Consider the following 23,780-nt stretch of genomic DNA (forward strand, 5'->3'; position numbering starts at 1 on the left):
GTATTTTGCAACTTCCCTTTTCTCTTTCTAAACCAATTTTATTAAGGTATGATTTGCATATAATATAATGCACCCATTTAGGTATACAGGTGAATGTGTTTCATAAATATATATATTGATTTAACCATCATCTTAATCAAGATAAAAAACATTCCCACCATCCCCAAAAGTTTCCTCACGCTGCCTTACAGTCAATCCTCTTTCCCTATCCTTGGACTCAAGCAACTACTGATCTGCCTTTTGTCACGAGAGATTGATTTAGCAAGGATGACTTATCTGGAATTTAATATGATAATTAACACATGTAGTCATCTGTGTCTCCCTTCTTTCATTCAAGGATAATGTTTTGGAAAGTTGCTTGCAGTGTTTGCCTATTATGAATATAAAACTGCTATGCACATTTGTGTACAGGTCTTTTGCGGACATGTTTTCAGTTTTCTTGAATAAATACCTAAGAACGAAACTCTTCTGTCACATGGCTAAGTGTATGTTTAACTGTTTAAGGAAGTGCCAGTTTTCTGAAGTGGATATACCATTTTATACTCCCACAATCAATGTCTGAGTGTTCCTGCACCTCCATGCACTCCCAACACTTGGTATTACTGAGCTCTTTAATTGTAGCCATTTTGATGAATATACAATAGGATCTAACGGCAGTTTCCATTTTCATTTCTCTGATGACTAGTGATCTTGAAATTGTTTTTACATGTTTACTGGCTATCCATATGTCTATTTTTGTGAAGTATCTGTTGTCCTTTGAAAACTTCTTTATAAATTCTAAAGTCTACTCTCAGACACTTATTGTAATATTTTCTTCCTACAACTTGTTTTCATGTAACCTTACATTTTTAGTTTCTCTTATATCTAGGTTTCTCTGACCAGACTAAGGATTTTTTTGTAACGAAATGTGCCTTTCTTTTATTATCCAAGGAATTTAGGATACTTCTTACAAATGATAATCATTTAAAAATACTTGATGATTATCTGTTTAAAGATGGGAGGAAACGTAAGTAACACTTTTTGAGCAGTTACTTTGTGCCATTTTTATTTTGTTACTTTTAGGTTTTATTTTGTTACTTTTAGGTTTTATTTTGCTTAATCTTTCCATCCACTCCTAGAGGTGGGTATTTCTTTAATTTACATATGAGAAAACTAAGTTACAGAAAAGTTAAATATGTTGCCTATGAATAGCCAGCTAAAAGCCTAATACAAATTTCTAACTCACAGGGTCAAATTTTTCCTCTTCTAAACTTTTAGAATTCTCACTCTTGTCTTCTTCATTTTGCTGTTCGGCATATTGCAAAATCCATGCTTTCATATTTACTTCCAAATTTTTTTCTTCCTTTTTTGGCTAGAAAGGAAAAACAAATATCTGAAAAACCAAAGTTAGAAAAAGGTGTCAAACTATCAAGTGTCCCTGTTTTTACTATATTTTTTTTCACTCAGAAACAGTAGACACGTAAACCTCATAAAATCATATTATATACTGTTCTGTGAAGGACAAACGAATTACACCTTGCTTTAAGAAGTCTAAACTTTCAAAGTCAAAAAGGTATGTCTATATAAAGAGGCAAAACAATAAGGAGAACTTTAAAAATAGTGCTACTCCAGGCACCTGGGTGGCTCAGTTGGGTTGAGTATCCAACCTCGTCTCAGGTTACGATCTTGTGTTTGTGGGTTCGAGCCCTACATCAGGCTCTGGGCTAACAGCTCAGAGCCTGGAGCCTACTTTGGATTCTGTGTCTCCCTCTCTCTCTGTCCCTTCCCTGATCACACATTCATTCTCCCTCTCTCTCAAAAAATAAAATGTTTAAAAAACAAAAAAAACAACTAGTGCTATTCCTTAAAAATAGTGGTTTTATGGGGATAGTGTTTTTGTTTTGTTTTCAAGCTTTACTGGGGTATAACTCATATATTTAAAAACTGTACATACTTAGGGTGCCTGGGTGGCTCAGTCAGTTGGGCATGCAACTCTTGATTTCAGCTCAGGTTATGATCTTGCCATTCATGGGATCAAGCCCTGTCTCGGGCTCCCTGCTGACCGCGTGGAGCCTGCTTGGGATTCTTTCTCTCCTTCTCTCTGCCCCTCCCCTATTCACATGTATATGCTTTTTCTGTCGAAATAATAAACTTTAAAAAATTATACATATCTAATGTACATGTTAATATATCAATTATATATTAACTTCTCATAATGTATACATAAACTCATTCTGATGAGCTTGGACATATGTGTCCATTCACGATACCTACAATTGAGATACTAAACATATCCGTCATCTCTATAAACTTCCTTGTGTTCTTTTGTGCACATGGATTGGTGGGGATAGGGAGTGGTGACTGTGGTGAGAACACATAACATGAGACCTATCTTCTGAACATATTTTAAAGTGCATAATATTGTTCTGTTAACTATAGGCACTATGTTACAAAGATCTCTAGAACTTATTCATCTTGTGTAACTGAAACTAAATGATTAGGCAACATTTCCCCATTTTCCCCTCTCCTCCCTTCAGCCTCTGGTAACTTCCACTCTATTCTCCACTTCTAAGAGTTGAGCTATTTTGGATACTTCACTTAAGTGGAATCCTATAGTATTTATCTTTCTGTGACTGGTTTATTTCACTTAGCATAATGTTCTCTAGGTTCATGCACACAGAGGTTTTGTGATACGCAGTGTATTTAAGCGTAACGCCCTAATGAAGTATACCTTCCAGTCTTGACTCCTTGCTGTAATCCCCTTCCACACGTATTTTGGAATTGGCCATGTGATGTGCTTCAACCAAGGAAACATTACCAAGATACAAGCTAGGGCTTGGTAAGAAATTTATAGACTGGGGCTTATCATCTTGAAATACTTGGTCTTAGAAGCCAGATGCCAACTAAATCAGACCACCCTGTGACCATCATATATGAGGAAACATAAGTTAGCCACATGGAAAGAAGGATGCCTGGTTAGCCCCCAGCTGAGGTACTAGTCCTATAAGTAAGAAACCATTTTGGATATTCTAGCCTAGTAAGACACCTTGGGAAACAGATGGACTAAACAGCTGACCCTGGTCCAGACTGCAGAATCAAAAGAAATAAACTGGTGGTTTAAGTCACTAAATTTTTGGGTGGTTTGTTATGCAGCAATACACTACCGAAACCGTGACAGAAAAGTTTGGCAAACTAATTCTCTTCAATAAGCAAAAACATTATTGCAACCTAGTATTTCTACTCATAAACTGCTATAATGCACTTTATTCTGATTTTATACAACTTCATGTGTTTAATTCTTAAATTACCTTAATCTTAGTATCTTCTGGTTTTTTGATTTTAGGTTGCAATGGAGGCGAAACAGTGGCTGGTATTTGAGGAGACTGGAATTTTGGCCTACTTTTAGTTTGTTGCTCTTCAAATTCTTGACTGAATCCTTCAGGAAGTGCATCTTAAAAATTGGGATTAAAAAAAACATACATAAGATATATAAAACATAAACATACACATTCATCAAACATACACAAAAATCCTGGCTAAACAAAGAGCACCTAATTTTCTTCCACACTCATCTCCCCAAGAATAGAAATCCTATGATGAATCTGACTTTATTGTCAAAGTCAAAGTGCAAACTCTCATCAGATGACAGCCCACCTCTAAATGGCCATTTATTTCACTCTCAATGTGTCAGGCTCCTAAGTTTTCAAAAAAAGATTTGAACCCTTCCCAACTCTTTGGTTGCCTATTACAGTATATGGCAGGATCCTTAATCAGTCATACAAGTAATTTGCACTCTAGGTTCTTGCTAAAGATGACAACCTTGACTCTCTGGTTATTAAAACTATCCAAAGCCAGATGGCCCAAATTTCTAAACCAAAACCAGGAGAGACAGTCTGATAGGTAACAGGAAGGCAAACTTTAAAAATGTGTTCTATGAAGTACATTATAAAATGACTACTGACAACTGAAAGTAATGCACAAAAAATTTCTTCTTGCATGGACTACAACCTCTGAGAATATACTACAAGGAGCAGAAAAGGGTAAGAACATTCAAAAAATAATTATAACACGGTGAAAAAATTTTAAGTAGAGCTTGATACAAATATCACAAATTCTGAATTTCAGAAGGGCTTTAGAAAATGAAAGACTTTAATGATAATACTACTTACCATCTGAAAGATTTAAACAGAGCCAATCCAAGGCAGAATGGAGATCACCTCCCTGCAAGAGTGTGTTAGTCATGGCATCTTCAATGTCTTTAGTCTTAAATGAAAATGCTTGTAAAGCCATGTATAAATCCTGTAAGAGGGAAATGCAAAAAAGTCATTCTGTCAATTTTCTCTCCTTTTATTACTAATTTTATTCTACCACTCATTTTATTATTATTTATTTATTTAAGTAGGCTCTATGCCCAGCGCAGAGCCCAATCAAGGGCTTGAACTCACAACCCTGAGATCAAGACCTGAGCTAAGATCACAAGTTGGACACTTAACTGACTGAGCCACCCAGGTGCCCCTCTCCCACTCATTTAAATTTTTTAAGGTTATTTATGTATTTAGAGAGAGAGAGAGGGAGGGAAATCAGGGGAGGGCAGAGAGCGAGGGAGAGAATCCCAACCAGGCTCTATGCTATCAACACAGAGCCCAATGCAAGACTGAAACTCATGCCATGACCTGAGCAAAAATCAAGAGTCAGATGCTTAAGCTACTGGGTCACACAGTAGCCCACTCATTTTAAACCAGAAATTCTGATACAAATTATAATTTCAAAAATATCTTTTCTCCCTTCTAGTTAGAAGAGTTAAATATGCTTACCAAATTGAGAATTTGAGAACTATGGATAAATTTTAAAAGGACCTCAAGGGGTGCCTGGGTGGCTCAGCTGGTTGAGCGTCAAGTTTCAGCTCAAGTCATGTTCTCATGGTTTGTGGGTCTGGGCCTGGCACTGGGCTCTGTGCTGACAGCTGAGAGCCTGGGGCCTGCTTCGGATTCTGTGTCTCTCTCTCTCTCTCTGCCCCTCCTCTGCTCACAAAAGTAAACAAACATTAAAAAAAAAATTAAATTAAAACAGTAAATAAAAGGACCTAGAAAATAAATAAACAAATAAATAAAAGGACCTGGAGACACTGCTCATATTCTTACTATCCAACGATATTGTTTACAATGTAGTATGTTTCCTATCAGTCATTTTTCTGATCTTGTGAAAACAAATTTCACTTAATGTTATAACATAAGCAGGGCACCTGGGTGGCTCAGTCGGTTAAGCATCCGACTTCAGCTCAGGTCGTGATCTCGTAGTTTGTGGGTTTGAGCCCCACATCGGGCCCTGTGCTGACAGCTCAGAGTCTGGAGCCTGCTTCTGATTCTGTGTCTCCCACTCTCTCTCTGCCCCTCCGCTGCTCATGCTCTGTCTCTCCCAAAATAAATAAACATTAAAAAAATTTTTTTTTAATCATTGTAACATAAGCATCTTCCCAAGTTATCAGAAAGTCTTCATCACTTATAAGAGTTACATACTTCATTAGGTAGGTGTATCATAATCATACCTTTTCCTATTAGTGGCCACTCAGGATGTTTTCTCTTTTTCTTATGATTAGTGCTTCAATGAACATGTTCATCTATAAAGTAAAGCATCTTAACATACTTTCTAAAGCATGATCTTCAGAGCTGAAGAGAATTTGGTTCAAATCCAGACTGTGCTTACTCTACTACTTACTCATTAACAACTGCAGACTATAGCTTATGTAGTAATCCTTCCAAGCCCTGATTCCTTCATTTGAAAAATGGGGCAAAGTATCTTCTGGTATTGTTGTGTCAGAGAAAATGTAAGCAAAGTGCCCACTATAGAGCCTAATATAATTTGTGGAATGTAATTTAGTTTTCACATCACCATTTTAATGTGTGTAGTTGTATATGGCACAATTCCTTCCCTAGTTTTGCAGATGGAAATGATCTACTACATAAAATCTCAATGGAGTTGAAAAAGTCATTTTATCTCACTATCTTACAACGTAGAACAGGCTTAAAAATGCTCCATTAAAAATAAGGGAACTTAGTGGGGGCACCTAAGTAGCTCAGTTAAGCATCTCTTTTGATTTTTGCTCAGGTCATCATCTCATGATTTGTGGGTTCGAGCTCTGTGTTGAGCTCTGTGCTGACAGCATGGAGCTTGCTTGGGATTCTCTCTCTTCCTGTCTCTCTGCCCCCCCCCCCCCCCCCCCCGCTCATGCATGCACTCTTTGTCAAAATAAATAAATAAACATAAAAAAAAATACAGAACTTAAAAAAAGTTTGCAAAATACCTGTAATTTTTTGGCAGTAAGTCTTCCAGAAATCACTCCTTTGTCATTATTTTGCTTTTTATGCTCATTTATCACTCCAATAATTCTTTGCTCTAGTTTGTGATTAATTACCACCTGTTGAAGCCAAAAAGGTCCTATCAATTAGAATCTAAATTATTACATAATATTTAATAAATAAATGATTAGAAGAAAATCACATAGTTTTCTGTATCCCTGCCAACAATCCAAGAATTTAAGCTAAAATCAGGTAAAATAATTATTATGTTTTAGACGGCCATTGGACTATATCTGTACCACATATTTAAGAAAAAATGGGATATGAAAAAAGCAACATATGGCAAGGAAGAAATCCTCTTACAAACCCTCTGAAGCTGCACTGTCTTCGAATTGCTATCATAAAGACCGATTCCTAAGCTTGATCGTAAAGCTGAATCAGAATCCTTGTGGATGGAGCCCAGGAATCTGCTTAATGTAAACCCCAAGCAAACAGCTTTAAAGAATGGATGTTACACTAAAAAGAACACATATGAAATAAAAATAAATACTATATAAATAGTAATAATTAGGTAACACAAATTCTTTTGGCTCCCAATGTTTGATCTTGTTTTTCTATTAGCCATTTGTATTCCATTTTTTTGTTTCATATGTTCTTTCCAAACTTTAAACTTCAGAATACACAAACATGTACCTACAAACATGTACCTTTCCTTTACCACATCTTTACTGAATGCCTACCATGATCTATGCTCAAAAATATACTACAGAAATCAGTCTAGCACAGGAAACCTATATAAAAAGATACACTGTAAACCAGCATGGCAACTATTAAAAAAAAAAATGGGACAAGAAAAACTGGTGAGTTATGAAGGACTTCTTAGAGGCTCCAGAGGTGACAAATGGAGAAGGAGAAGCAGGTCATTTTAAGCAGAGAGTTCACTGACAAAAGCCTAGAGTCATAAAATCACACGGGATTTGGAGGAACAATGAGATTTAAACTAAAATTTTAAGTAGACAAGAATAATGGAAAGGAGGCTGGAAATGTACACTAAACCAGGTCTGAAAGGATGCATATGCTATCCTTAAAGATTTGTATCTTGGGGCACCTGGGTGGCTCAGCTAGTTAAGCATCTGACTTGAGCTCAGGTCATGATCTCATGATTTGTGGGTTTGAGACCTTCATAAGGCTCTGGGCTGACCGCTCAGAGCCTGGAGCCTGCTTCAGATTCTTTGTCTCCCTCTCTCTCCCCTCTCCCTCCTCTTTCTCTCAAAAATAAACATTAAAATTTTTTTTTTTTTTTTAATTTGGATCTTACCCACATCTTCCTTAAGTTCCTATAGGCTTTCAACATATATGTTATGATTTACATCTATTTAGTACAAATCAGCAATTTATTACAAAAATTTAAAATACACCATTTCTTTTATTTAAGAATATACCTTTTTCTTTCTTTTTCAAAGACAATATTTCTTGAAATGACTCAAGACCTCAATACTCACTTTCAAAATAGATTTATCCAGATTTGCAGGACCTCCAGAATCATTTGTAGAATTAAAACTATAAATTTTCGGACCTGTATATAACAGACAACAAGTAGTCAAGGCAGTTTAATCATTAATAATTACTACATTATTTTTTCTCTAAAAATTGCTAAACATTAAATACTTGATTTCACCTCTTTTGCCTACTTCACCAAATAACTCAATCTACAAGTCAGCAATACTGCCTCTAAATTTTCACATTTTACCAATTAGCATTCTCAAGGTTAACAAGTTACTTACAAAGAGCAAAGGCACGTATATTTTTTAAATTAAATCTATGTTCACCTTTATATTTTTAAAGTCAGATGCTCTTCTGCGTGGCACTTAACTGAAGCAAGATCTCTCAGAGGATGTTAGATTTTTGGCAGAGAAGATGGTTATTTTTGAAGAGAAATACTCCCACCTAAAGTATAAATGAGGCAGCAGCTCCTGTCATCTCCTATTTTTATTTATTTATTTATTTATTTATTTATTTATTTATTTATTTATTTTATTTTTTTTCAACGTTTATTTATTTTTGGGACAGAGAGAGACAGAGCATGAACGGGGGAGGGGCAGAGAGAGAGGGAGACACAGAATAGGAAACAGGCTCCAGGCTCTGAGCCATCAGCCCAGAGCCCGACGCGGGGCTCGAACTCACGGACCACGAGATTGTGACCTGGCTGAAGTCGGACGCTTAACCGACTGCGCCACCCAGGCGCCCCTCCTATTTTTTTTTAATCTTCATTTTTGAGAGAGAGAGACAGAGACAGAGACAGAGACACAGCATGGGTGGGGGATGGGAAAAGAGAGAGAGGGAGACACAGAATCTGAAGCAGGCTCCAGGCTCTGACCTGTGAGCACAGAGCCTGACGCGGGGCTCGAACTCACGAACTGTGAGATCATGACCTGAGCTGAAGTCGGATGCCCAACCGACTGAGCCACCCAGGCGCCCCTCTTCTTCTCCTGTTGAGTCCAAGGGTTGCTGTACTAGTTTCTTAGGACAAATTACCACAAACTTGGTTGGCCAAATGTAACATATTCTCTCACAATTCTGGAGGCTTTAAAGTACAAAATCAAGTTGTCACTAGGACCATGCTCCCTTTAGGTTCCAGACAAGAATCCTTTGGTAATCCTTCTGGTAATCCCAGGAATTGCTTGCCTTGTTTGCCTTTTACACATGGGGCTTCACATGGCCTTAGTCCCTGGTGTCTGTGTTCACATATCTCTCTCCTTTCTCTGGACACTAGCCACTGGATGATTCCATCTCGAGATGAAATATCCTTAACTAATTTTATCTGTAAGGATCTTATTTCCAAATAAGGTTGCATTCTGAGGTTCCAGGTAGAAATGAACTTTGGGGAGATGGGGGTGGGGGGGTGGAATGATACTACTAAACCCATAACAGTTGTCAAGTCTGTTCCAGGCAAGAGAAACACTATACATATCATCAGTTCTCTAACGAGTAACCATGAAGGAACACATATTATTTTCAAACCATTAGTCTCATGATCTGTTTATTCTCTTAAAAATCAGTGAAGATCCCAAATACTTTTTATGTGAATTCTAACACTGATACACATCACGTTATAAAAAGGAAAAATTTTTAAATACTCATTAATTCATTGAAAAGAACAAACCCACTATAATATAAATACTTCTTATGAAAAATACCTACATTTTCCAAACCCTCCAAAAAAATGTTTTGGGTTTTTGCAAATCTCTTAATGTCTGGTTTCTCCATTCAATTTTCTGTATTATTATCATGTATTATTAAAATACCACTGTACACTCATGAGAAAATGAGTACAAATATGGCAAATAACATTTTAGATTAATGAAAACAGTTCTCATTTCATGGAGTCCCTGACAGAGAGGTTTCAAGAATTCCACAGGATCCCTTGAACACACTTGACAAACCACTACTATATAAGAATAATACTCCTAGAATCTTATAACGTCTACTTACTCTGCTGTTAATAAATCTCAAAGTAAGGATTTTTTTTTTTTTTTTTTACTTTCGGAGAGAAACCTAAACATTAAATTTATAAGTTGCTTATTATGATTTTAAAGGTGAAAAACTTGGGTCTCTGTTGACTTAAGAGTTTTCCTTTCAAGATGCTACTTAATATAATTAGCCATTTCAAAAGAAAAAAGTTTTGGGGTGCCTGGGTGGCTCAGTTGGTTAGGCGTCCGACTTCGGCTCAGGTCATGATCTCATGGTTTGTGGGTTCGAGCCCCGTGTCGGGCTCTGTGCCAACAGTTCAGCGCCTGGAGCCTGCTTTGGATTCTGTATCTCCCTCTCTCTCTCTTTGCCCCTCCCCCACTCATGCTCTGTCTCTCTCTCTCAAAAATAAACATTGGAAAAAAAATTTAAAAGAAAAAAGTTTTTCAGAGTAACTATTTACATTTGGGCAGTCTGAATTAGAGACATCAGTGGTTCCCTGAATCTATGCTAGTTCTACAGGAAGTGACCAAGGTTACCTAGAGTATATGAAAAGATAGTGACAATTCTGGCACATTATGGTTAATTTCCTTATCTTGTAGTCTTAAACTTTAATTCTAGTACCCTTGCTCATAAACTCAAGTCAATAGTCATAAATGCGAGTACATATCAGTAGTCCTTAACCATTTCTGTGAAGTCTCATCATTTGCAGTAAACTTATTCACAAATTTTGCATACTAACCAGAGTTTCTAAGTCCCAAAAACCACTGAGGGGATCCAATTATAACCCTTTTGGGAAAGGTACAGAGGGTAGAGCAGTTTATTACCAAGACTATACTGAGAAGCAATTCAAGGTTGATGTGTTACTGATGAAGGTGAAACTATAAATTCCTTTAATAATTTTTTGTGTTGAAGATTGAAATAAGCTCTCCTTTGTCTTCTCCAACCACTCTCCCTAAGACAAACAACCATATCACTTCTTAGAAGTCAGCTTATATTGTGAACTTCCAGAGGGCAAATAAAAGAAGCACTGAGTCCTCAGAAAACCAGGGACGGAATGCACACAGATACTGCTGCACATTCACTGGGTGCAATTAAAGGTCTCTAAAAGTGGGTATGTTTTCATTTTAATCAATAGGCCAAGGAACTAAGGCAACAATGAGATCTTGCCACAGAGAAAGTACCAATTAAATCAAGTAAGGCCCTTTCTATTTCAAATTCTTCTTCTTCTTAAAACATGTTCATATAAGAGTTTTAATGAGTGTGAACGAAAGCTTCAGAATTTGAAATGCATCTTAAACAATTTGATGGAAAACTTCCCAAAATATATTTATGCTTCCTGTTATATACACAGTACCATCAAGAAAAGTCAAACCTTTTTATGATGTGTTATTATGAATATCTATAATTTAACTTGAAACCTGCAGAGCTAGTAAGAAGAATGAGCTTCCTCAATTCCTCCAAAACTGCTCTAATTTTCTACTTGGTGATTCTGTAGTCTCCTTTCTTGTCAGCCGCCAACTTTTAGAATGTCCATGTAACCGCCAGATTCTAATGTGTTATTTAGCAAAAAGTGAAGGCACCAGAAGAAAATAGTAACTCAAACTTAGAAATTAGTAACTCTATTTTCAAATGCAATTCTAAGTCAATAGGCCATGGAACAAAGATGGGTCCCACTCTTTTGCCAAATAAAGTGTACAGGATTTAGGACAGCTACTTGAAGACATTTTTCCATAAACTATGGTTTTCTGTTTCAGACAGAGGGAGTTACTGTAAATTTGACTGGAAATAAGGATGTTAGTGTACAGTATATCCGAGGCAAAAGTATTATTGATTTCAAATTTAGAAATGATAGTTCATTGAACAAAGCACACTATTTTAAAAAATATTTATTAAAGTTGAAGCACAGAAAAAGTGATTTCCTCAAGATGACTCTGCTAAAAAAAAACCACACCAGCCAAAAAATCAATGTGTTGTTGCTAACTACTCTTTCTTTCACAACATATTCCTTTTATAATGTATTGCGTTTTGTATCACAGAGTGATTATAATGACCCACTATTGCTAATACACTCACTTTGAGTTGCTAGCGCTGGTGACAGGTGTACTGAGGCATTTTGGTTTCTTTCTGACCAACAGTACACATTCGTAAGGGGATGTGAACCAGGTAAGGGATCTAAACAGGGATAAATAAGACGCAGTCCTTGTCTTCATGGAGCTCAATTACTAGTGGAGTCATTAAGTAACTAACTATGCAAATAAACTGCGAAAGGGAAATACAGGGTATCTAGAGAATAAATGAGGCTGAAATGATACAATCTGAGCAGTCAGGGTCTGTGAGGAAGTCCATACCACCAGAGCCACCTGACTAATCCTTTAAACATGTAAATTACCTAAGGTCTACATTTAATGCCAACACTAGCCCCTTCTCTTTCATTCTACCCATGGACTTTCTTCTTTTTTTATTTTTTTTGTTAACATGCCAAGCTTGTTCCCATCTTAGGGCCTTTGCCCTTGTCCCGTCAGCCTCAAACATTGTCTTCAGATCTTCTAACAATTGGATGCTTCAAACCACCTCAGCATAGATGTTTCCTCAGGGAAGCCATCCCTGTTCTAAGCAAAAACAGACTCTACTATTCAATTCGTTCTTTACCAAGTCACTTTTCTGATTTTTGTCGCACTTTTTGTTTTATTTGGATGACCCTGAAAAATATTTAACATGGTTTTATGAGTTAACTCATGACATTAGTCCCCCTAGTCTTGTTTCCCTCTTAGGATTTTTACATCTCAGCTAGGCTTAAGGATTTTCACAAACGCCAGCCTTACAGTTGTTAGTCCTCTCCCTCGATCAGTTCATGTGGCATCCCCAGGGCCTAGTCTTGCCTAGAACATAGTAGCAATTCAAAAATTATCTGATGGACAAATGAAGTGAAAAAAACAGGAGTGAGAGAATACTGAGAATTGTGCCAAGAGTCATTTCATGGCAGAAGAGATTTTCTCCCTCTATGTGACAGGACAATTTTCAGAAAGTAATGCTATGTACAATCCTTCAAATTTTTGAAAAGAGTTGAAGGGGAGTAGAACAATTACACTTACATTAACAACTAAAACAAGTTCAGAAATAATGTTTTTTCCTCCAAAGCAGGCCTACTATCATGTTATATAAAAATACCCAAACAGAAAAAAAATCATGTCACAGTCTGCACAGCAGATTTATTTTCAGTGCTATATATATGAACTTAGTTATAAAATCTTTCCTACAAATTTCATAGACAACCTCTCATTTTTTCTCTCTTGACATTTGGGAAGGGCGTTATTGGATTTCACTATTTGGGATAGATGTGTTTGGGACAGATGGCATTCTGTTAAGAGAAAATGGCAAGAATACAAGGAGGCAGAAAGTCAATACCTGCACTTGGAACAGTGAAAATACATTAGATTTGCTATAGGTAAATACAGGAATTAGTAACAAGGCTGGAAAAGGGGTCTTAGATGCTAGATGAATGGTTTGGACTTAATCACAAAGTCAGTGCAGACGCTGTGAAAGAAACTGAGAAGTGCTATGCACAAAGCAGCATTTCTTCAATATTAATCTGATGACTGCAGGCAGGACAAACTAGAGGAAGAAAAATAAGAGGTAGGGAGACCCATTAGAAAGCTTTGTTGGTACTCCAGGAATTCATGAGTACCTACACTGATGCATGAACAGCACAAAGTGCTGAAGAGTGAAAATGGTGTACACATGAAAAGTGAAAATGGTGTACACAGAAGATAAGTGAAGATTGTATAAAGCATGGCAAGAGATTCGATGTGAGGAAGAAAGGAAGACATTAAAAGTAATTATTAACATTGAATAAAAAGGAATATGGAAAAACAAAAACAAGGAGATCATAGAAGCTAGTGTCAGGAGAGAAGGATAGTTTAGTATGAGCCATGTTAAATTTGAGAGGCTTGCAATAGGGTCAAAAGGTCCACGTAAATATGGAAATGGCTGACTTGAGATTAGAATAAAAACCAGGACTAGACAGAGTGAGTGAGGAATCATCTACAAAGAAAAAGACAGAATTAGTAATGGAAGTACTCTCCTAGAAGGACTGTAGATGGAGAACTATACTGTTACAGACTAACACCTTCATTGAGGGTCACGTTTTGGGGTAGGAGGAATAGGAAGCCAAAGAATACAACAAATGATTATAGAGTTGAAAGAATTCAGAGGCATATCAGAAAAGACAAGAGAATCCAAAAGAGGCTGGTTAAGAGGAAAAGAGCCACAGAATAATAGTCAAAGAGAAATGCTATGTATTTGTATTTACAAGCATCAAAACTTGGTAGTTAAAATGTTGCAATAAATTGTGGGGCAAAGATTTATTCACCTTGTAGGTGAAAGTTTGCTAAGTGTACACTTCTTTAGTGCCATCTTCTCTTATGCAAAGCTTACATTCCATGAGGACCTCAAAGACCCAAGCTCTTTCTTCACTCACCATCTCTGCACATGGAGTTTCTTAACTCTGCCAGGAATACTACACTATTTCCCCCATTCTTTACAGGGTAACACCTACCAGTCCTCCTGATCTCAGTTTAACAGTCACTTTCTCAAAGAGACCATCTATGACCCCTCCTCTTCTCCAGTAAAAATTAGGTTAGCTTGTTAAACCTTCTTCCTTAGTTTTTCTTTGTGGCACTTATCAGTTATAAAGCAATGCTGGTGGGATTATTTAATGCCCGTGTCTGCCATTACATCAGAAAGTTCCGAGAGAGAGGTGTTTTGTCTACATTGCTCATCCCACCCCTAACATCATGAGATACAGAAGTGTTCAAAAACATGTGTTGGACGAACATTTCAGTAAGAACTATAGGCAAACAAGCTAAACAGAACAAAATAGAGGATACCTGTACATGTTTTAGAATCAGTTTTTAGATAGGGGCCTGCTCATCTGTAGCCAGAATCAGCAATCTCTGAGTTATCAAACTAAATTACACAGTAAACAAAGAATGCATGACAGTGGTAAAGATTAGAAATATTTCCACAATAGGTTATACCCATATTCGGTGTTTAAGTACTGAAATTCTTATTACTGGTTCTTCCATAACACATGAAAACAGTGGTTGAAAATGATACGAAGATCAAGTACAAAAAGGGCCTGACTCCAGGAGGTTAGGAACTCCACACATTACCCTCTGCATCAACCTAGCTAATTTAGATGATGGCTCAAGACTAATTCCTGCTGAAACGGGAGCAAATGCAATTTTTATTCTGTTCTCTTAAGAAAAAGCACGGTTAAGTGGGAGGTGCCAGGCTGCAAGAGGACTACTGTCATAACTTCAGAGGCCCCCAAAGCTTACACTAACCTAGAACAAGGCCACCGCATAGAAACTAGCAGCTGCAGGTGTGGAAGACACAAATTTTGAGACCTAGGGTCGGCCCAGGTTGCGCTGGCTTCTACCCCGTAAACAGCAGCAGCTGCTCGGGGTGGAAAGCCCGGGGCCCCAGGACCGCTCGTACCTTGCTTGACTCGGGGCTCCCTGGTGCTAGCGGCAGCTGCGGGGGGCGGCCTGGCCACCGGCTTCTTGTTTTGGGCCTCCCCAGCAGCTCCGGCCTCGGCGGATTTGGCTCTGGAAGCAGACACGGCGGCCCGGACCGCCGCGGCCCCGGGCGCCTTGTGTTTCTTGTTCTTGCCTCCCATACTGCATCGATGGCAAAGAGCCCTGCTGCTATAAGTCCCGGAACCACCGCAGCACCGTCTCCAAGTGCTCTTCACATTCCCCGGGTCCCACGCCGCCACCCTGCGTCCTTCATCCGGGCTTCTAGGGCCTGGGCGACCGCTGAATTTCAATTGGTGCGACTCACCAAGGTTCCGCCTCCTCGCCTCCCTGTAGGTGCCTACCGTATGCCGGGCATTTTCGCAGCGCTCCTTCTTTAAGTTAGCGAACTGGCCGTCTAGTCGTGGTGGGAAAGGAAAAGTCGGAAGAGAAGAAGTCAAGGAAGAATTCTGGGGGATGGGGTTGCGTGACTAGACTACTTTTGTCTCCCATGGGGTACAGCTGAGGCTTCCCTTGGCGTCATTGTCGGTACGCTCGCAGAGCATCGTGGGTAGGAGGGAGATTCGGTCTCCCAGCTCGGAAAGATGGCGGACGCTTTCGGGGATGAGCTCTTCAGCGTGTTTGAGGACGACTCGGCCACCGCACCCGGAACTAAAAACGACAGAGAGAAGGAGAAGGGGAAATGGAAAGGGCCGCCAGGGTCTGCAGAAAAGGGCGGGTAAGAAAAGTGTCAGGATGTTGTTTTTTTTTTCTCCTCTTTCCTCATTGCTGAGGGGAGAAAATACAATATTCTTCTGAAGAGCATGAGCAACTGTGGTGCAGACCGAGTGGCATCGGGAAGTGAAGGGTTTTGGGGAGAAGGTTGAAGGCGGGGGGGAGGAATGTTGGTTTGGTGAGTTGGGATTGTGGCGTTCCCCGGTGCCCGCAGACAGCGTGAGCTCCTGCCACAGTAATTCCTTAACGCCTAGGTTGCTGACTCTACCCCCGTGTGCACTGTGGAGTCGGGAGGTGTATCTGTTAGGTTCTGTGGCCCACGATACCTGGCACAGTCTTTAATGAAACTAATGACCAGTTGAGTAAAGGGTTAAGGAGCTTAGAAAACGTGACTTGAATTGACTGGGAACGGGCAAATCGCAACAGGAGGACTCAGGAAAGATTTAATCTCCAAGCTGTAGCTTTTTGCCCTTAAAATACAACGTGTCTACTACTAAGGTTGTGAGGATTGAATGTGAATGCACCTATGTACAAGCACCCAACAGTGCTTATCATGTAATAGATTCTCAAAAGCTGGCTATCGTTGAGTTTACTAAGAAAAATTTTAAAGCGTAATGGTTCCTAAACATATGTACTAGATTGATGCATAGAACTATCGTAAAGTGTACGATATTGTTTATAGTATAGCAAGGAAAAGCTGATATTTGGATTAAAGTAAAAGATGATTCATTCTTAATCAACAAAATTTACTCTTAGCTAAGGGAGATACCCAATAAATAGGATTAAATTAGACATGATTTTTCTCTCAAGGAATTTTTAGTCCTGGTAAAGAGGTAAAACCAGGTACATGTTTTAAAGGTTAGTAGGTGATTGAGATAAAATAAATTGTGTATAGAGTTAAGTGCCGTACAGTTCCAAAAGAGATCTCTGTGTCATTCCGGGTTTTTTTTGTTTTGTTTTTTTTGTTTTTTTTTGAAAGACAGAGAGAGACAGAGTGCAAGCAGAGAAGGGGCAGAAAGAGAGGGAGACACAGAATGCAAAGCAGGCTCCAGGCCCCGAGCTGTCAGCACAGAGCCCGATGCGGGACTTGAACTCACAGACCGCGAGATCATGACCTGAGCGGAAAGTCGGCTGCTCAGCCGACTGAGCTACCCAGGTGTCCTTGTCATTCAGGGATTCTTACGTGCAAGATGCTATTCTGGGGAGAGGAAATGATTTGTTACTGGCGGGCTAGAGGGAGTGTTTGTTTAGGGACAAAAGATAAAACAGAGTAAAAGTTGGTTTTATTTAGACTGTGAAGAATGTTGAATGTCAAGCATGAGAGTTTTAATTTCATTTTTAATACCACGAATTTTTCCTAACTTGGTGATTGGTTAAGTAGAGTGGTAGTTTAGGAAAATTAATGTGATAGCGGCTGTCAGAGTATGTTGAAGGAGGAAAGATTAAAAATAAGAAAGGGAATTAGGGAAGTGTTTTAGTTTATTCATTTAGGAGATGAAAAGGACCTCAATTCAGGAGGTAGCAGAAGGAAGGAAAAGGAAAGGTGGAAAGTGCTGTGAAGGAAAAAATTGATGTGTGTTAACAATGAAGCAGGTCAGAACAATGAAAAGGAGTCAAAAGAGATTTTTAAAAAATATTTATTTTGGGGAGAGAGCAAGCAGAGGGAGGGGCGGAGAGGGGAACAGAGGATCTGAAGCAGGCTCTGCGCTGCCTGGCTGACATCAGTGAACCCGATGTGGGGCTAGAACTCACAATCTCGAGATCATGACCTGAGCTGAAGTCGGGCACTCAACCGATTGAGCCACCCAGGTGCTGCAAAAGATACTGTGAATTTGGATAACAAGAAGAAGAAAAATATGGAAAATTACAGGAGATAGTGATTTGTAAATAAAATTAATTTGACTTGAGACGAAGGAAGTGATAATACTATATCCAAATGGAGGTATCCAGTGGGCAATTTGAATTAGGGTTTGGGCAAACCTTAGAACAGGAGGTTATGTGTACATATAGGGATGTTTGAATTGGTAGTGTTTGAGTTGGAGATCCTTTGAGCAAGTACAGTGATGCTGAAGACAAAGATTAGAGCAGAACAATCACTGTAAAATGTCTTGTAAGTGGGAATGAAACACAGTAGAAAAATAGTCTTTCTCATTGAGTGAGTTGGGAGAGGGTGGGGGAACATTTAAGGGAAAATGAGAAAGACAGGTTCTTTGCTTTTATTTTTTTTCCGAATAGGAATAATTAATAGTTACTGTAGTTTGGGCAACTACAATATAATGAGGATAATACACAAGTAATTTCCCACTTTAGTAAATACTGTGCTTCAAAATTACTAAGGTAAAATTAATTCACTTTGCATTGTACTAGTGGTAAGCTGTTTCCACGAACTTCTAAAGGAAGAGTTTGTAGGATACAAAAATCATCAAATTTACATTTTAATTTTATTAGGAAATATGTGAACATTAGAGAAGGGAAACACATAAGAAAGTACAGAACACTAGGGACTTAAGGGATTTTATTTACTAACAACATCGCCTTTTTTTTTTTTTTTTTTTTTAAGTTATTTGTTTTGAGAGAGAGTGTTAGTGCACACGAGCAGGGGAGTTGGGGGGCGGGGTGCAGAGGATCCAAATCTGGCTTTGTGCTGACTGCAAAGAGTCCTATGCAGGGCTTGAACTCACAAACCATGAGATCATAACCGGAGCCCAAGTTGGGCGCTTAACCAACTGAGCCACCCAGGCGTCCCCTGGATTTTCTTTCTTAGGCTGTCATTTAACTAGTTCCTGTATCCTCAAGTATTTACTGTAAATTGTCCTTATATCTAAAGCTTCACTGTCCACTATGCCACTGTAGCTATTGCATACTTAAACTGTAGCTAGTCAGTATTGAGATAATGCTGTCAATGTAATTTGAGATTTTGAAAACTTAATGTAAAAAAAAACCACAAACTGCCTCATGAATCTTTATCTTGATATGTAATGAATTGGTAATGTTTTCCATATATTGGATTAAGTGAAATACTGTAAAACTGGTTTATTTTTAACTCTTAATGTGGTTTTTTAGAAATTTAGAATTATGTGTGTAGCTTGCATTATATATGTATATATTAGATAGCTCTGATAGAATTGATTAGATTCAGGTTCAGTTTTAGATAGGAATAATTCATAGTGGTGCCATGTACTTCCAATTGCATTGCATCATAAGATTACATCATGAGACATGTAGTGTTATTCCACACTTTTTAAGATTGATCATTGGGTTAAGATAGATCAATCTTACTCCTCTTCAACTTTTCACATGATGGGTTTAGCACGCACCTATGTTGATTGCCTAGCTCCATTATTTTGTTGGTGGTTGGCAAAATGGCAGTTTTTCTATTTTTGTCCTTTCTACGTTTATTACCTCACATCCATCTATAAAAAAAAAAAAAAAAAACACTCTCATACCAGCTGTTACCTTGAAATACAGTGCATAGAAGAAATAGGAAAAATGCTTGATAATTTATCAATTTTAACAGAGATTAGTTGTGTCCTAAGGAACTTCCAATGGTGACCAGCATGGGTGTATGATTATGTGTTTAGCTTCTTGATGAATGGATTTTCATGATTTGATGTGTTACACTCCTTTGCACTCATTTTTCTTTATCTTTTTTAAGCTTTATTCGGGTATATTTGAAGTATCCTAAATCACTGCCACAATCAAGACCCCCAAAAGTTCTGCATGCCTTTTTGTGATGCACCCCTCTCTCCAGTCCTCCTTCCAGGCAACCCCTGATCTTTCTGGCACCGGCGAACAGCTTGCATTTTCTAGAATTAAATTTTAAAAGAAATACTACAGTATATATTGCTTTTTGGTCTGGTTTCTCATATTCATTGCTTTGAAGATTCGTTCAGTTGTGGTGTTTATCATCAGTTCCTTTTTGTTGCTGAGTGGTGTTCAGTTTTATGGATATACCATATATGTTTATACCTTTAACTTTTGACGGACATTTGAATCATTTGCATTATTATTTTTCATAGTCCTACCAATGCTAATTCTTCGTGTTGGCTCTTGTCTCCTTTTGACAAGCTTAATCAGTCTTAGATAGCTTCTCTGCTTTTTGCCGAATGATACTCTTGACTCATAGTATACATTTTCAGCCCAGACCTGGAATCTGGTGTCTCCAAAGGGTCTCTAGTTCCTTATAGTGGGAAATGTACTTTAGGGCTTCGAGTGCTCTTGGGTACAGGATTTCATTGCTTTTAGGTCTTTACTGTGGAAACAACTGGGGAATCATTGTTTTTAGAAAAAAAATAGAGTTCATGCTGACATTTACAATACAATTAATATTATAGGGTCTTTTATTTGGCTTTTTTGGTTTTTATAGTTTTATCCTTTTTTTTTCTGAAAATGTTCATCCATAACTATTACATAAACTTTATTTTATGTATTCTTATAATATTTAAAAAAATAATAGTGCATAATAATACTGCAATTCAGAATAAAATATTGAATAGATTGTGGTTCTAGTTCATGGTTCTTTTTGTCCTTAGAAAAAATGTAGCACACCAACAGTGAAAATACTCTGTAATAGTTCCATTTTGAAATGTTTATGCTACTAATTTGATACCTGTTATGTTCACTTGTTTCAACTTATTTTCCATTTTAAGGATTGCTAAAATTTTAATTTTTAAATCATGGTAAACAGTTTATGGTTCCAAAATCAAAAGTATAAAACAGTATTCTTGATTTTATCTTTGCCTCTTCTGTCCTGTTTGTTCCCTCTCCTTAAGTTTTTGATTTCTTTTTACTATTTCTTTTTTTAATTTTTTTTTTTTTATGTTTATTTTTGAGAGAGACACAGAGAGACAGAGCATGAGTAGGGAAGGGGCAGAGCGGGAGAGGGACACAGAATCCGAAGCAGGCTCCAGGCATTGAGCTGTCAGCACAGAGCCCAACTTGGGGCTGAAACTTGCAAACCGTGAGATCATGATCTGAGCTGAAGTTGGACACTTAACTGAGCCACCCAGGCGCCCCTCTTTTTACTATTTTCTTTCTGAAAATACACATGTGCATGTCTGTCTTCACTCATTTTTATGCAAAAGGTGCCATTTAAAAACTGTTCATCTTTTTTCTCTTAACATGATGAAGTACAGATACCTCTATGTTAGTATATAGAACTCTTACATTGGGTTATTTTCAGTTTTTTACTGTTACAGATAGCCTTGTACATGTCTGTTTTTGAAATTTGTAAAAATTTTTTGCCATGTTATTTTGGCATAGATTCCTAGCAGAATTATGAGGTTAAAGGGTAAATGTATGTAGTTTTGCTAGGTGTTGCCAAATTCTTTTCCACAGGCGATGCACCTTTGTCTTCAATGGTGTGGCAGGCCGAATGATTCATCTCCCTCTCCCCCTTAATGATGTCCTTGTCTCAATCCTGAGAATAATTGTCAGAATTAAGAAATTAACATTGATACAGTACTATTATCTAATCTATAGACTTAGTCATATTTTGCCAATTGCTTTAATATCCTTTATAAGAAAAGGGTTCTGTGTTGGATTCCATGATGTGGTTGTCATGTCTAGAAATAACATATGTTCATGGGGTTTCAGTAATAAAAAACTTACTCTTAAAGGGTAAGCTTGTTATATGTGACACTTTATTTCCATCTTTCTGTTTAACTCAGGTGTTTCAAGGGTGCAAATTCCACATGTGACATACATACCAAGCTGTAAGAGAAATAAATAATTGGAGACCTAGAACTCTAACATAACAGTCTTAAAGAATAATATAGCTCTTCTGAAGGAAGGTATTCTATAAATTTAGGTTTTAAGTTTCTCAAAGGTATAGGAATTAATTTTTTTGTTTTATGGCTGTCACCAGCTGCTAGTAGGTTTTAAGTGTAGTGGTTTTGTAGATGCTTACTAAATCAGGGTTAGAGTAGTGGAATGTTAGAACTAGAGGGATCTTCAGTATCTTCCAAATGTCTTACTTTACTGAGGACCAAGGATATTGATGGCTTGTCCAAAAGAGATTCATATAAGTAGTTAGCAATAAATAGACTGGGCAAGAATGGTTACCTTTTCCACTAAATTGGGAGGAATTGGGTTTACATATTTCAAGTTTTGCTAAGCATCAAAGAAGAACCTTTGTTAGCAAAAGATTGTTCAGGCATACCTCAGATCATTACCACTATTTGATACTCTTATTTAAAAAAAACAACTTTCTAAGTAAAACATAAAAAGAGAAGTGTGAAAGTCCATAAGTTGAATTTTCAAAGAATAAACACACCAATGTAACCCCCATTTGGGACAAAAACTAGAATATTTCAGACATCCTTCCCCCCGGAAAAGTGACTATCTTGATAATGTGTTAGGTTTTTTTTTCTGTTTATGACTGTAATGTAAATGGAATCATTTAGAATACATTCCTTCGTGTCTGGCTTTGGCTCAACGTTGTTCATAAAATTCATGACAGTAGCTATGTCAAGTTGAATGCAGAAGCAAATGCAGAGTCCAGATGCATACTTTTAAGCCACACATTAAAGAGATTTGCAAAAATATAAACAATGTCACTCTTCTCATTAAAGACTATTTTTGAAAATACTTATTTTTTTTATCAAGTGTCATTTATGTTAAATCTAACAGTAATAATGTTAACATAATGTTAAAATAACATTGTTTCCATCTTAAAATGAATTAATAAGTAAATATTTTAATAAGAAATTTTTCAATATTATTATCTAACGTGGTAAATATCAATAGATATTACTACATAAACAAAATTCTTTGGAATTAATCATTTTTAAGACAATAAATAATTCTGAGGCCAAAAATTTGAGAGCCACTGATTTGGTGTAGTCTATATTTTCCCGATGAGCACTTGTTTTCAGTTTATTTTTGTATGCTTATTGGCCATTTGGATATCCTCTTTTATAAAATACCTGTTGAACTCTTCTGTTCATTTATTTATTTTTAAATTTGTCATCTTCACTCTATTTTAGTTACATAGCTTTTGTCAGTTATATGTGGTTCAGATATCTTCTTCCACTCTTTTGTCTTGCCTTTTTACTCTCTTAATTATATATATATATATATATATATATATGTGTGTGTGTGTGTGTGTGTATACATATATGTGTATATACACATACATATACATATATATATATATGTATATATATATATATATATATATATATCTTTTAGGGGCGCCTGGGTGGCTCAGTTGGTTAAATGGCCGACTTCGGCTCAGGTCATCATCTCGCGGTCCGTGAGTTCGAGCCCCGCTTCGGGCTCTGTGCTGACAGCTCAGAGCCTGGAGCCTGTTTCAGATTCTGTGTCTCCCTCTTTCTGACCCTCCCTCGTTCATGCTCTGTCTCTCTCTGTCTCAAAAATAAACGTTAAAAAAATATGTATTAAAAAAATATATATATATGTATATGTGTGTAATATCTTTTGGTCGTCATCTTACCCTTTATTAAAATAGTTTACTTTGTAGTTCTTAACTAGCTGGGCATTCCACTGCACCACTATTGATGTCATCAGGGTGGCGGCCATCAACATTGCAGCCCACAGACTGAGTGGTCCCCAGAATCTCTTTAATAGCTCCAGAGAGTTCCCTGGCTAATGATCCATGCCGCATCTCTCAGGCAATGTTGACAATCTCATCAAAAGTGATATTTCCACTGTGCTTAGTGTTTTTCTGCTGCTTTCTGTCTCTTGGACGTTCCTTGAGGGCTTTGATAATCAGGGCGGAGGCAGAAGGTACCACTTCAGTCTGGGCCTGTCCCTTCTGAAT

General features: G+C 37.6%; 2 protein-coding genes across 3 annotated transcripts in view; one reads left to right on the plus strand and one right to left on the minus strand.

The window, feature by feature from the left end:
- Nucleotides 1-15,546, minus strand: part of DHX29 (DExH-box helicase 29) — a 46,636-nt gene extending 31,090 nt beyond the window's left edge. For both annotated transcript variants that reach the window (XM_045493335.1, XM_045493324.1), the window contains exons 1-6: nt 15,246-15,546; nt 7,778-7,851; nt 6,281-6,394; nt 4,149-4,278; nt 3,288-3,430; nt 1,226-1,351 (exon numbers count right to left, since the gene is read on the minus strand). In XM_045493335.1, coding sequence (XP_045349291.1) covers nt 1,226-1,351; nt 3,288-3,430; nt 4,149-4,278; nt 6,281-6,394; nt 7,778-7,851; nt 15,246-15,426 — 768 coding nt within the window. In that variant the 5' untranslated portion in view covers nt 15,427-15,546. The remainder of the gene's footprint in view (nt 1-1,225; nt 1,352-3,287; nt 3,431-4,148; nt 4,279-6,280; nt 6,395-7,777; nt 7,852-15,245) is intronic.
- Nucleotides 15,547-15,863: 317 nt separating this feature from the next.
- The window catches only part of MTREX (Mtr4 exosome RNA helicase), a 106,480-nt gene continuing 98,563 nt past the window's right edge, over nt 15,864-23,780 (plus strand). Inside the window, exon 1 of the mRNA XM_045493347.1 lies at nt 15,864-16,001. Within this exon, the coding sequence (XP_045349303.1) occupies nt 15,868-16,001 (134 nt within the window). The 5' untranslated portion in view covers nt 15,864-15,867. The remainder of the gene's footprint in view (nt 16,002-23,780) is intronic.

Source organism: Leopardus geoffroyi, chromosome A1 (assembly GCF_018350155.1).
Source record: "Leopardus geoffroyi isolate Oge1 chromosome A1, O.geoffroyi_Oge1_pat1.0, whole genome shotgun sequence".
Classification (NCBI taxonomy): domain Eukaryota; kingdom Metazoa; phylum Chordata; class Mammalia; order Carnivora; family Felidae; genus Leopardus; species Leopardus geoffroyi.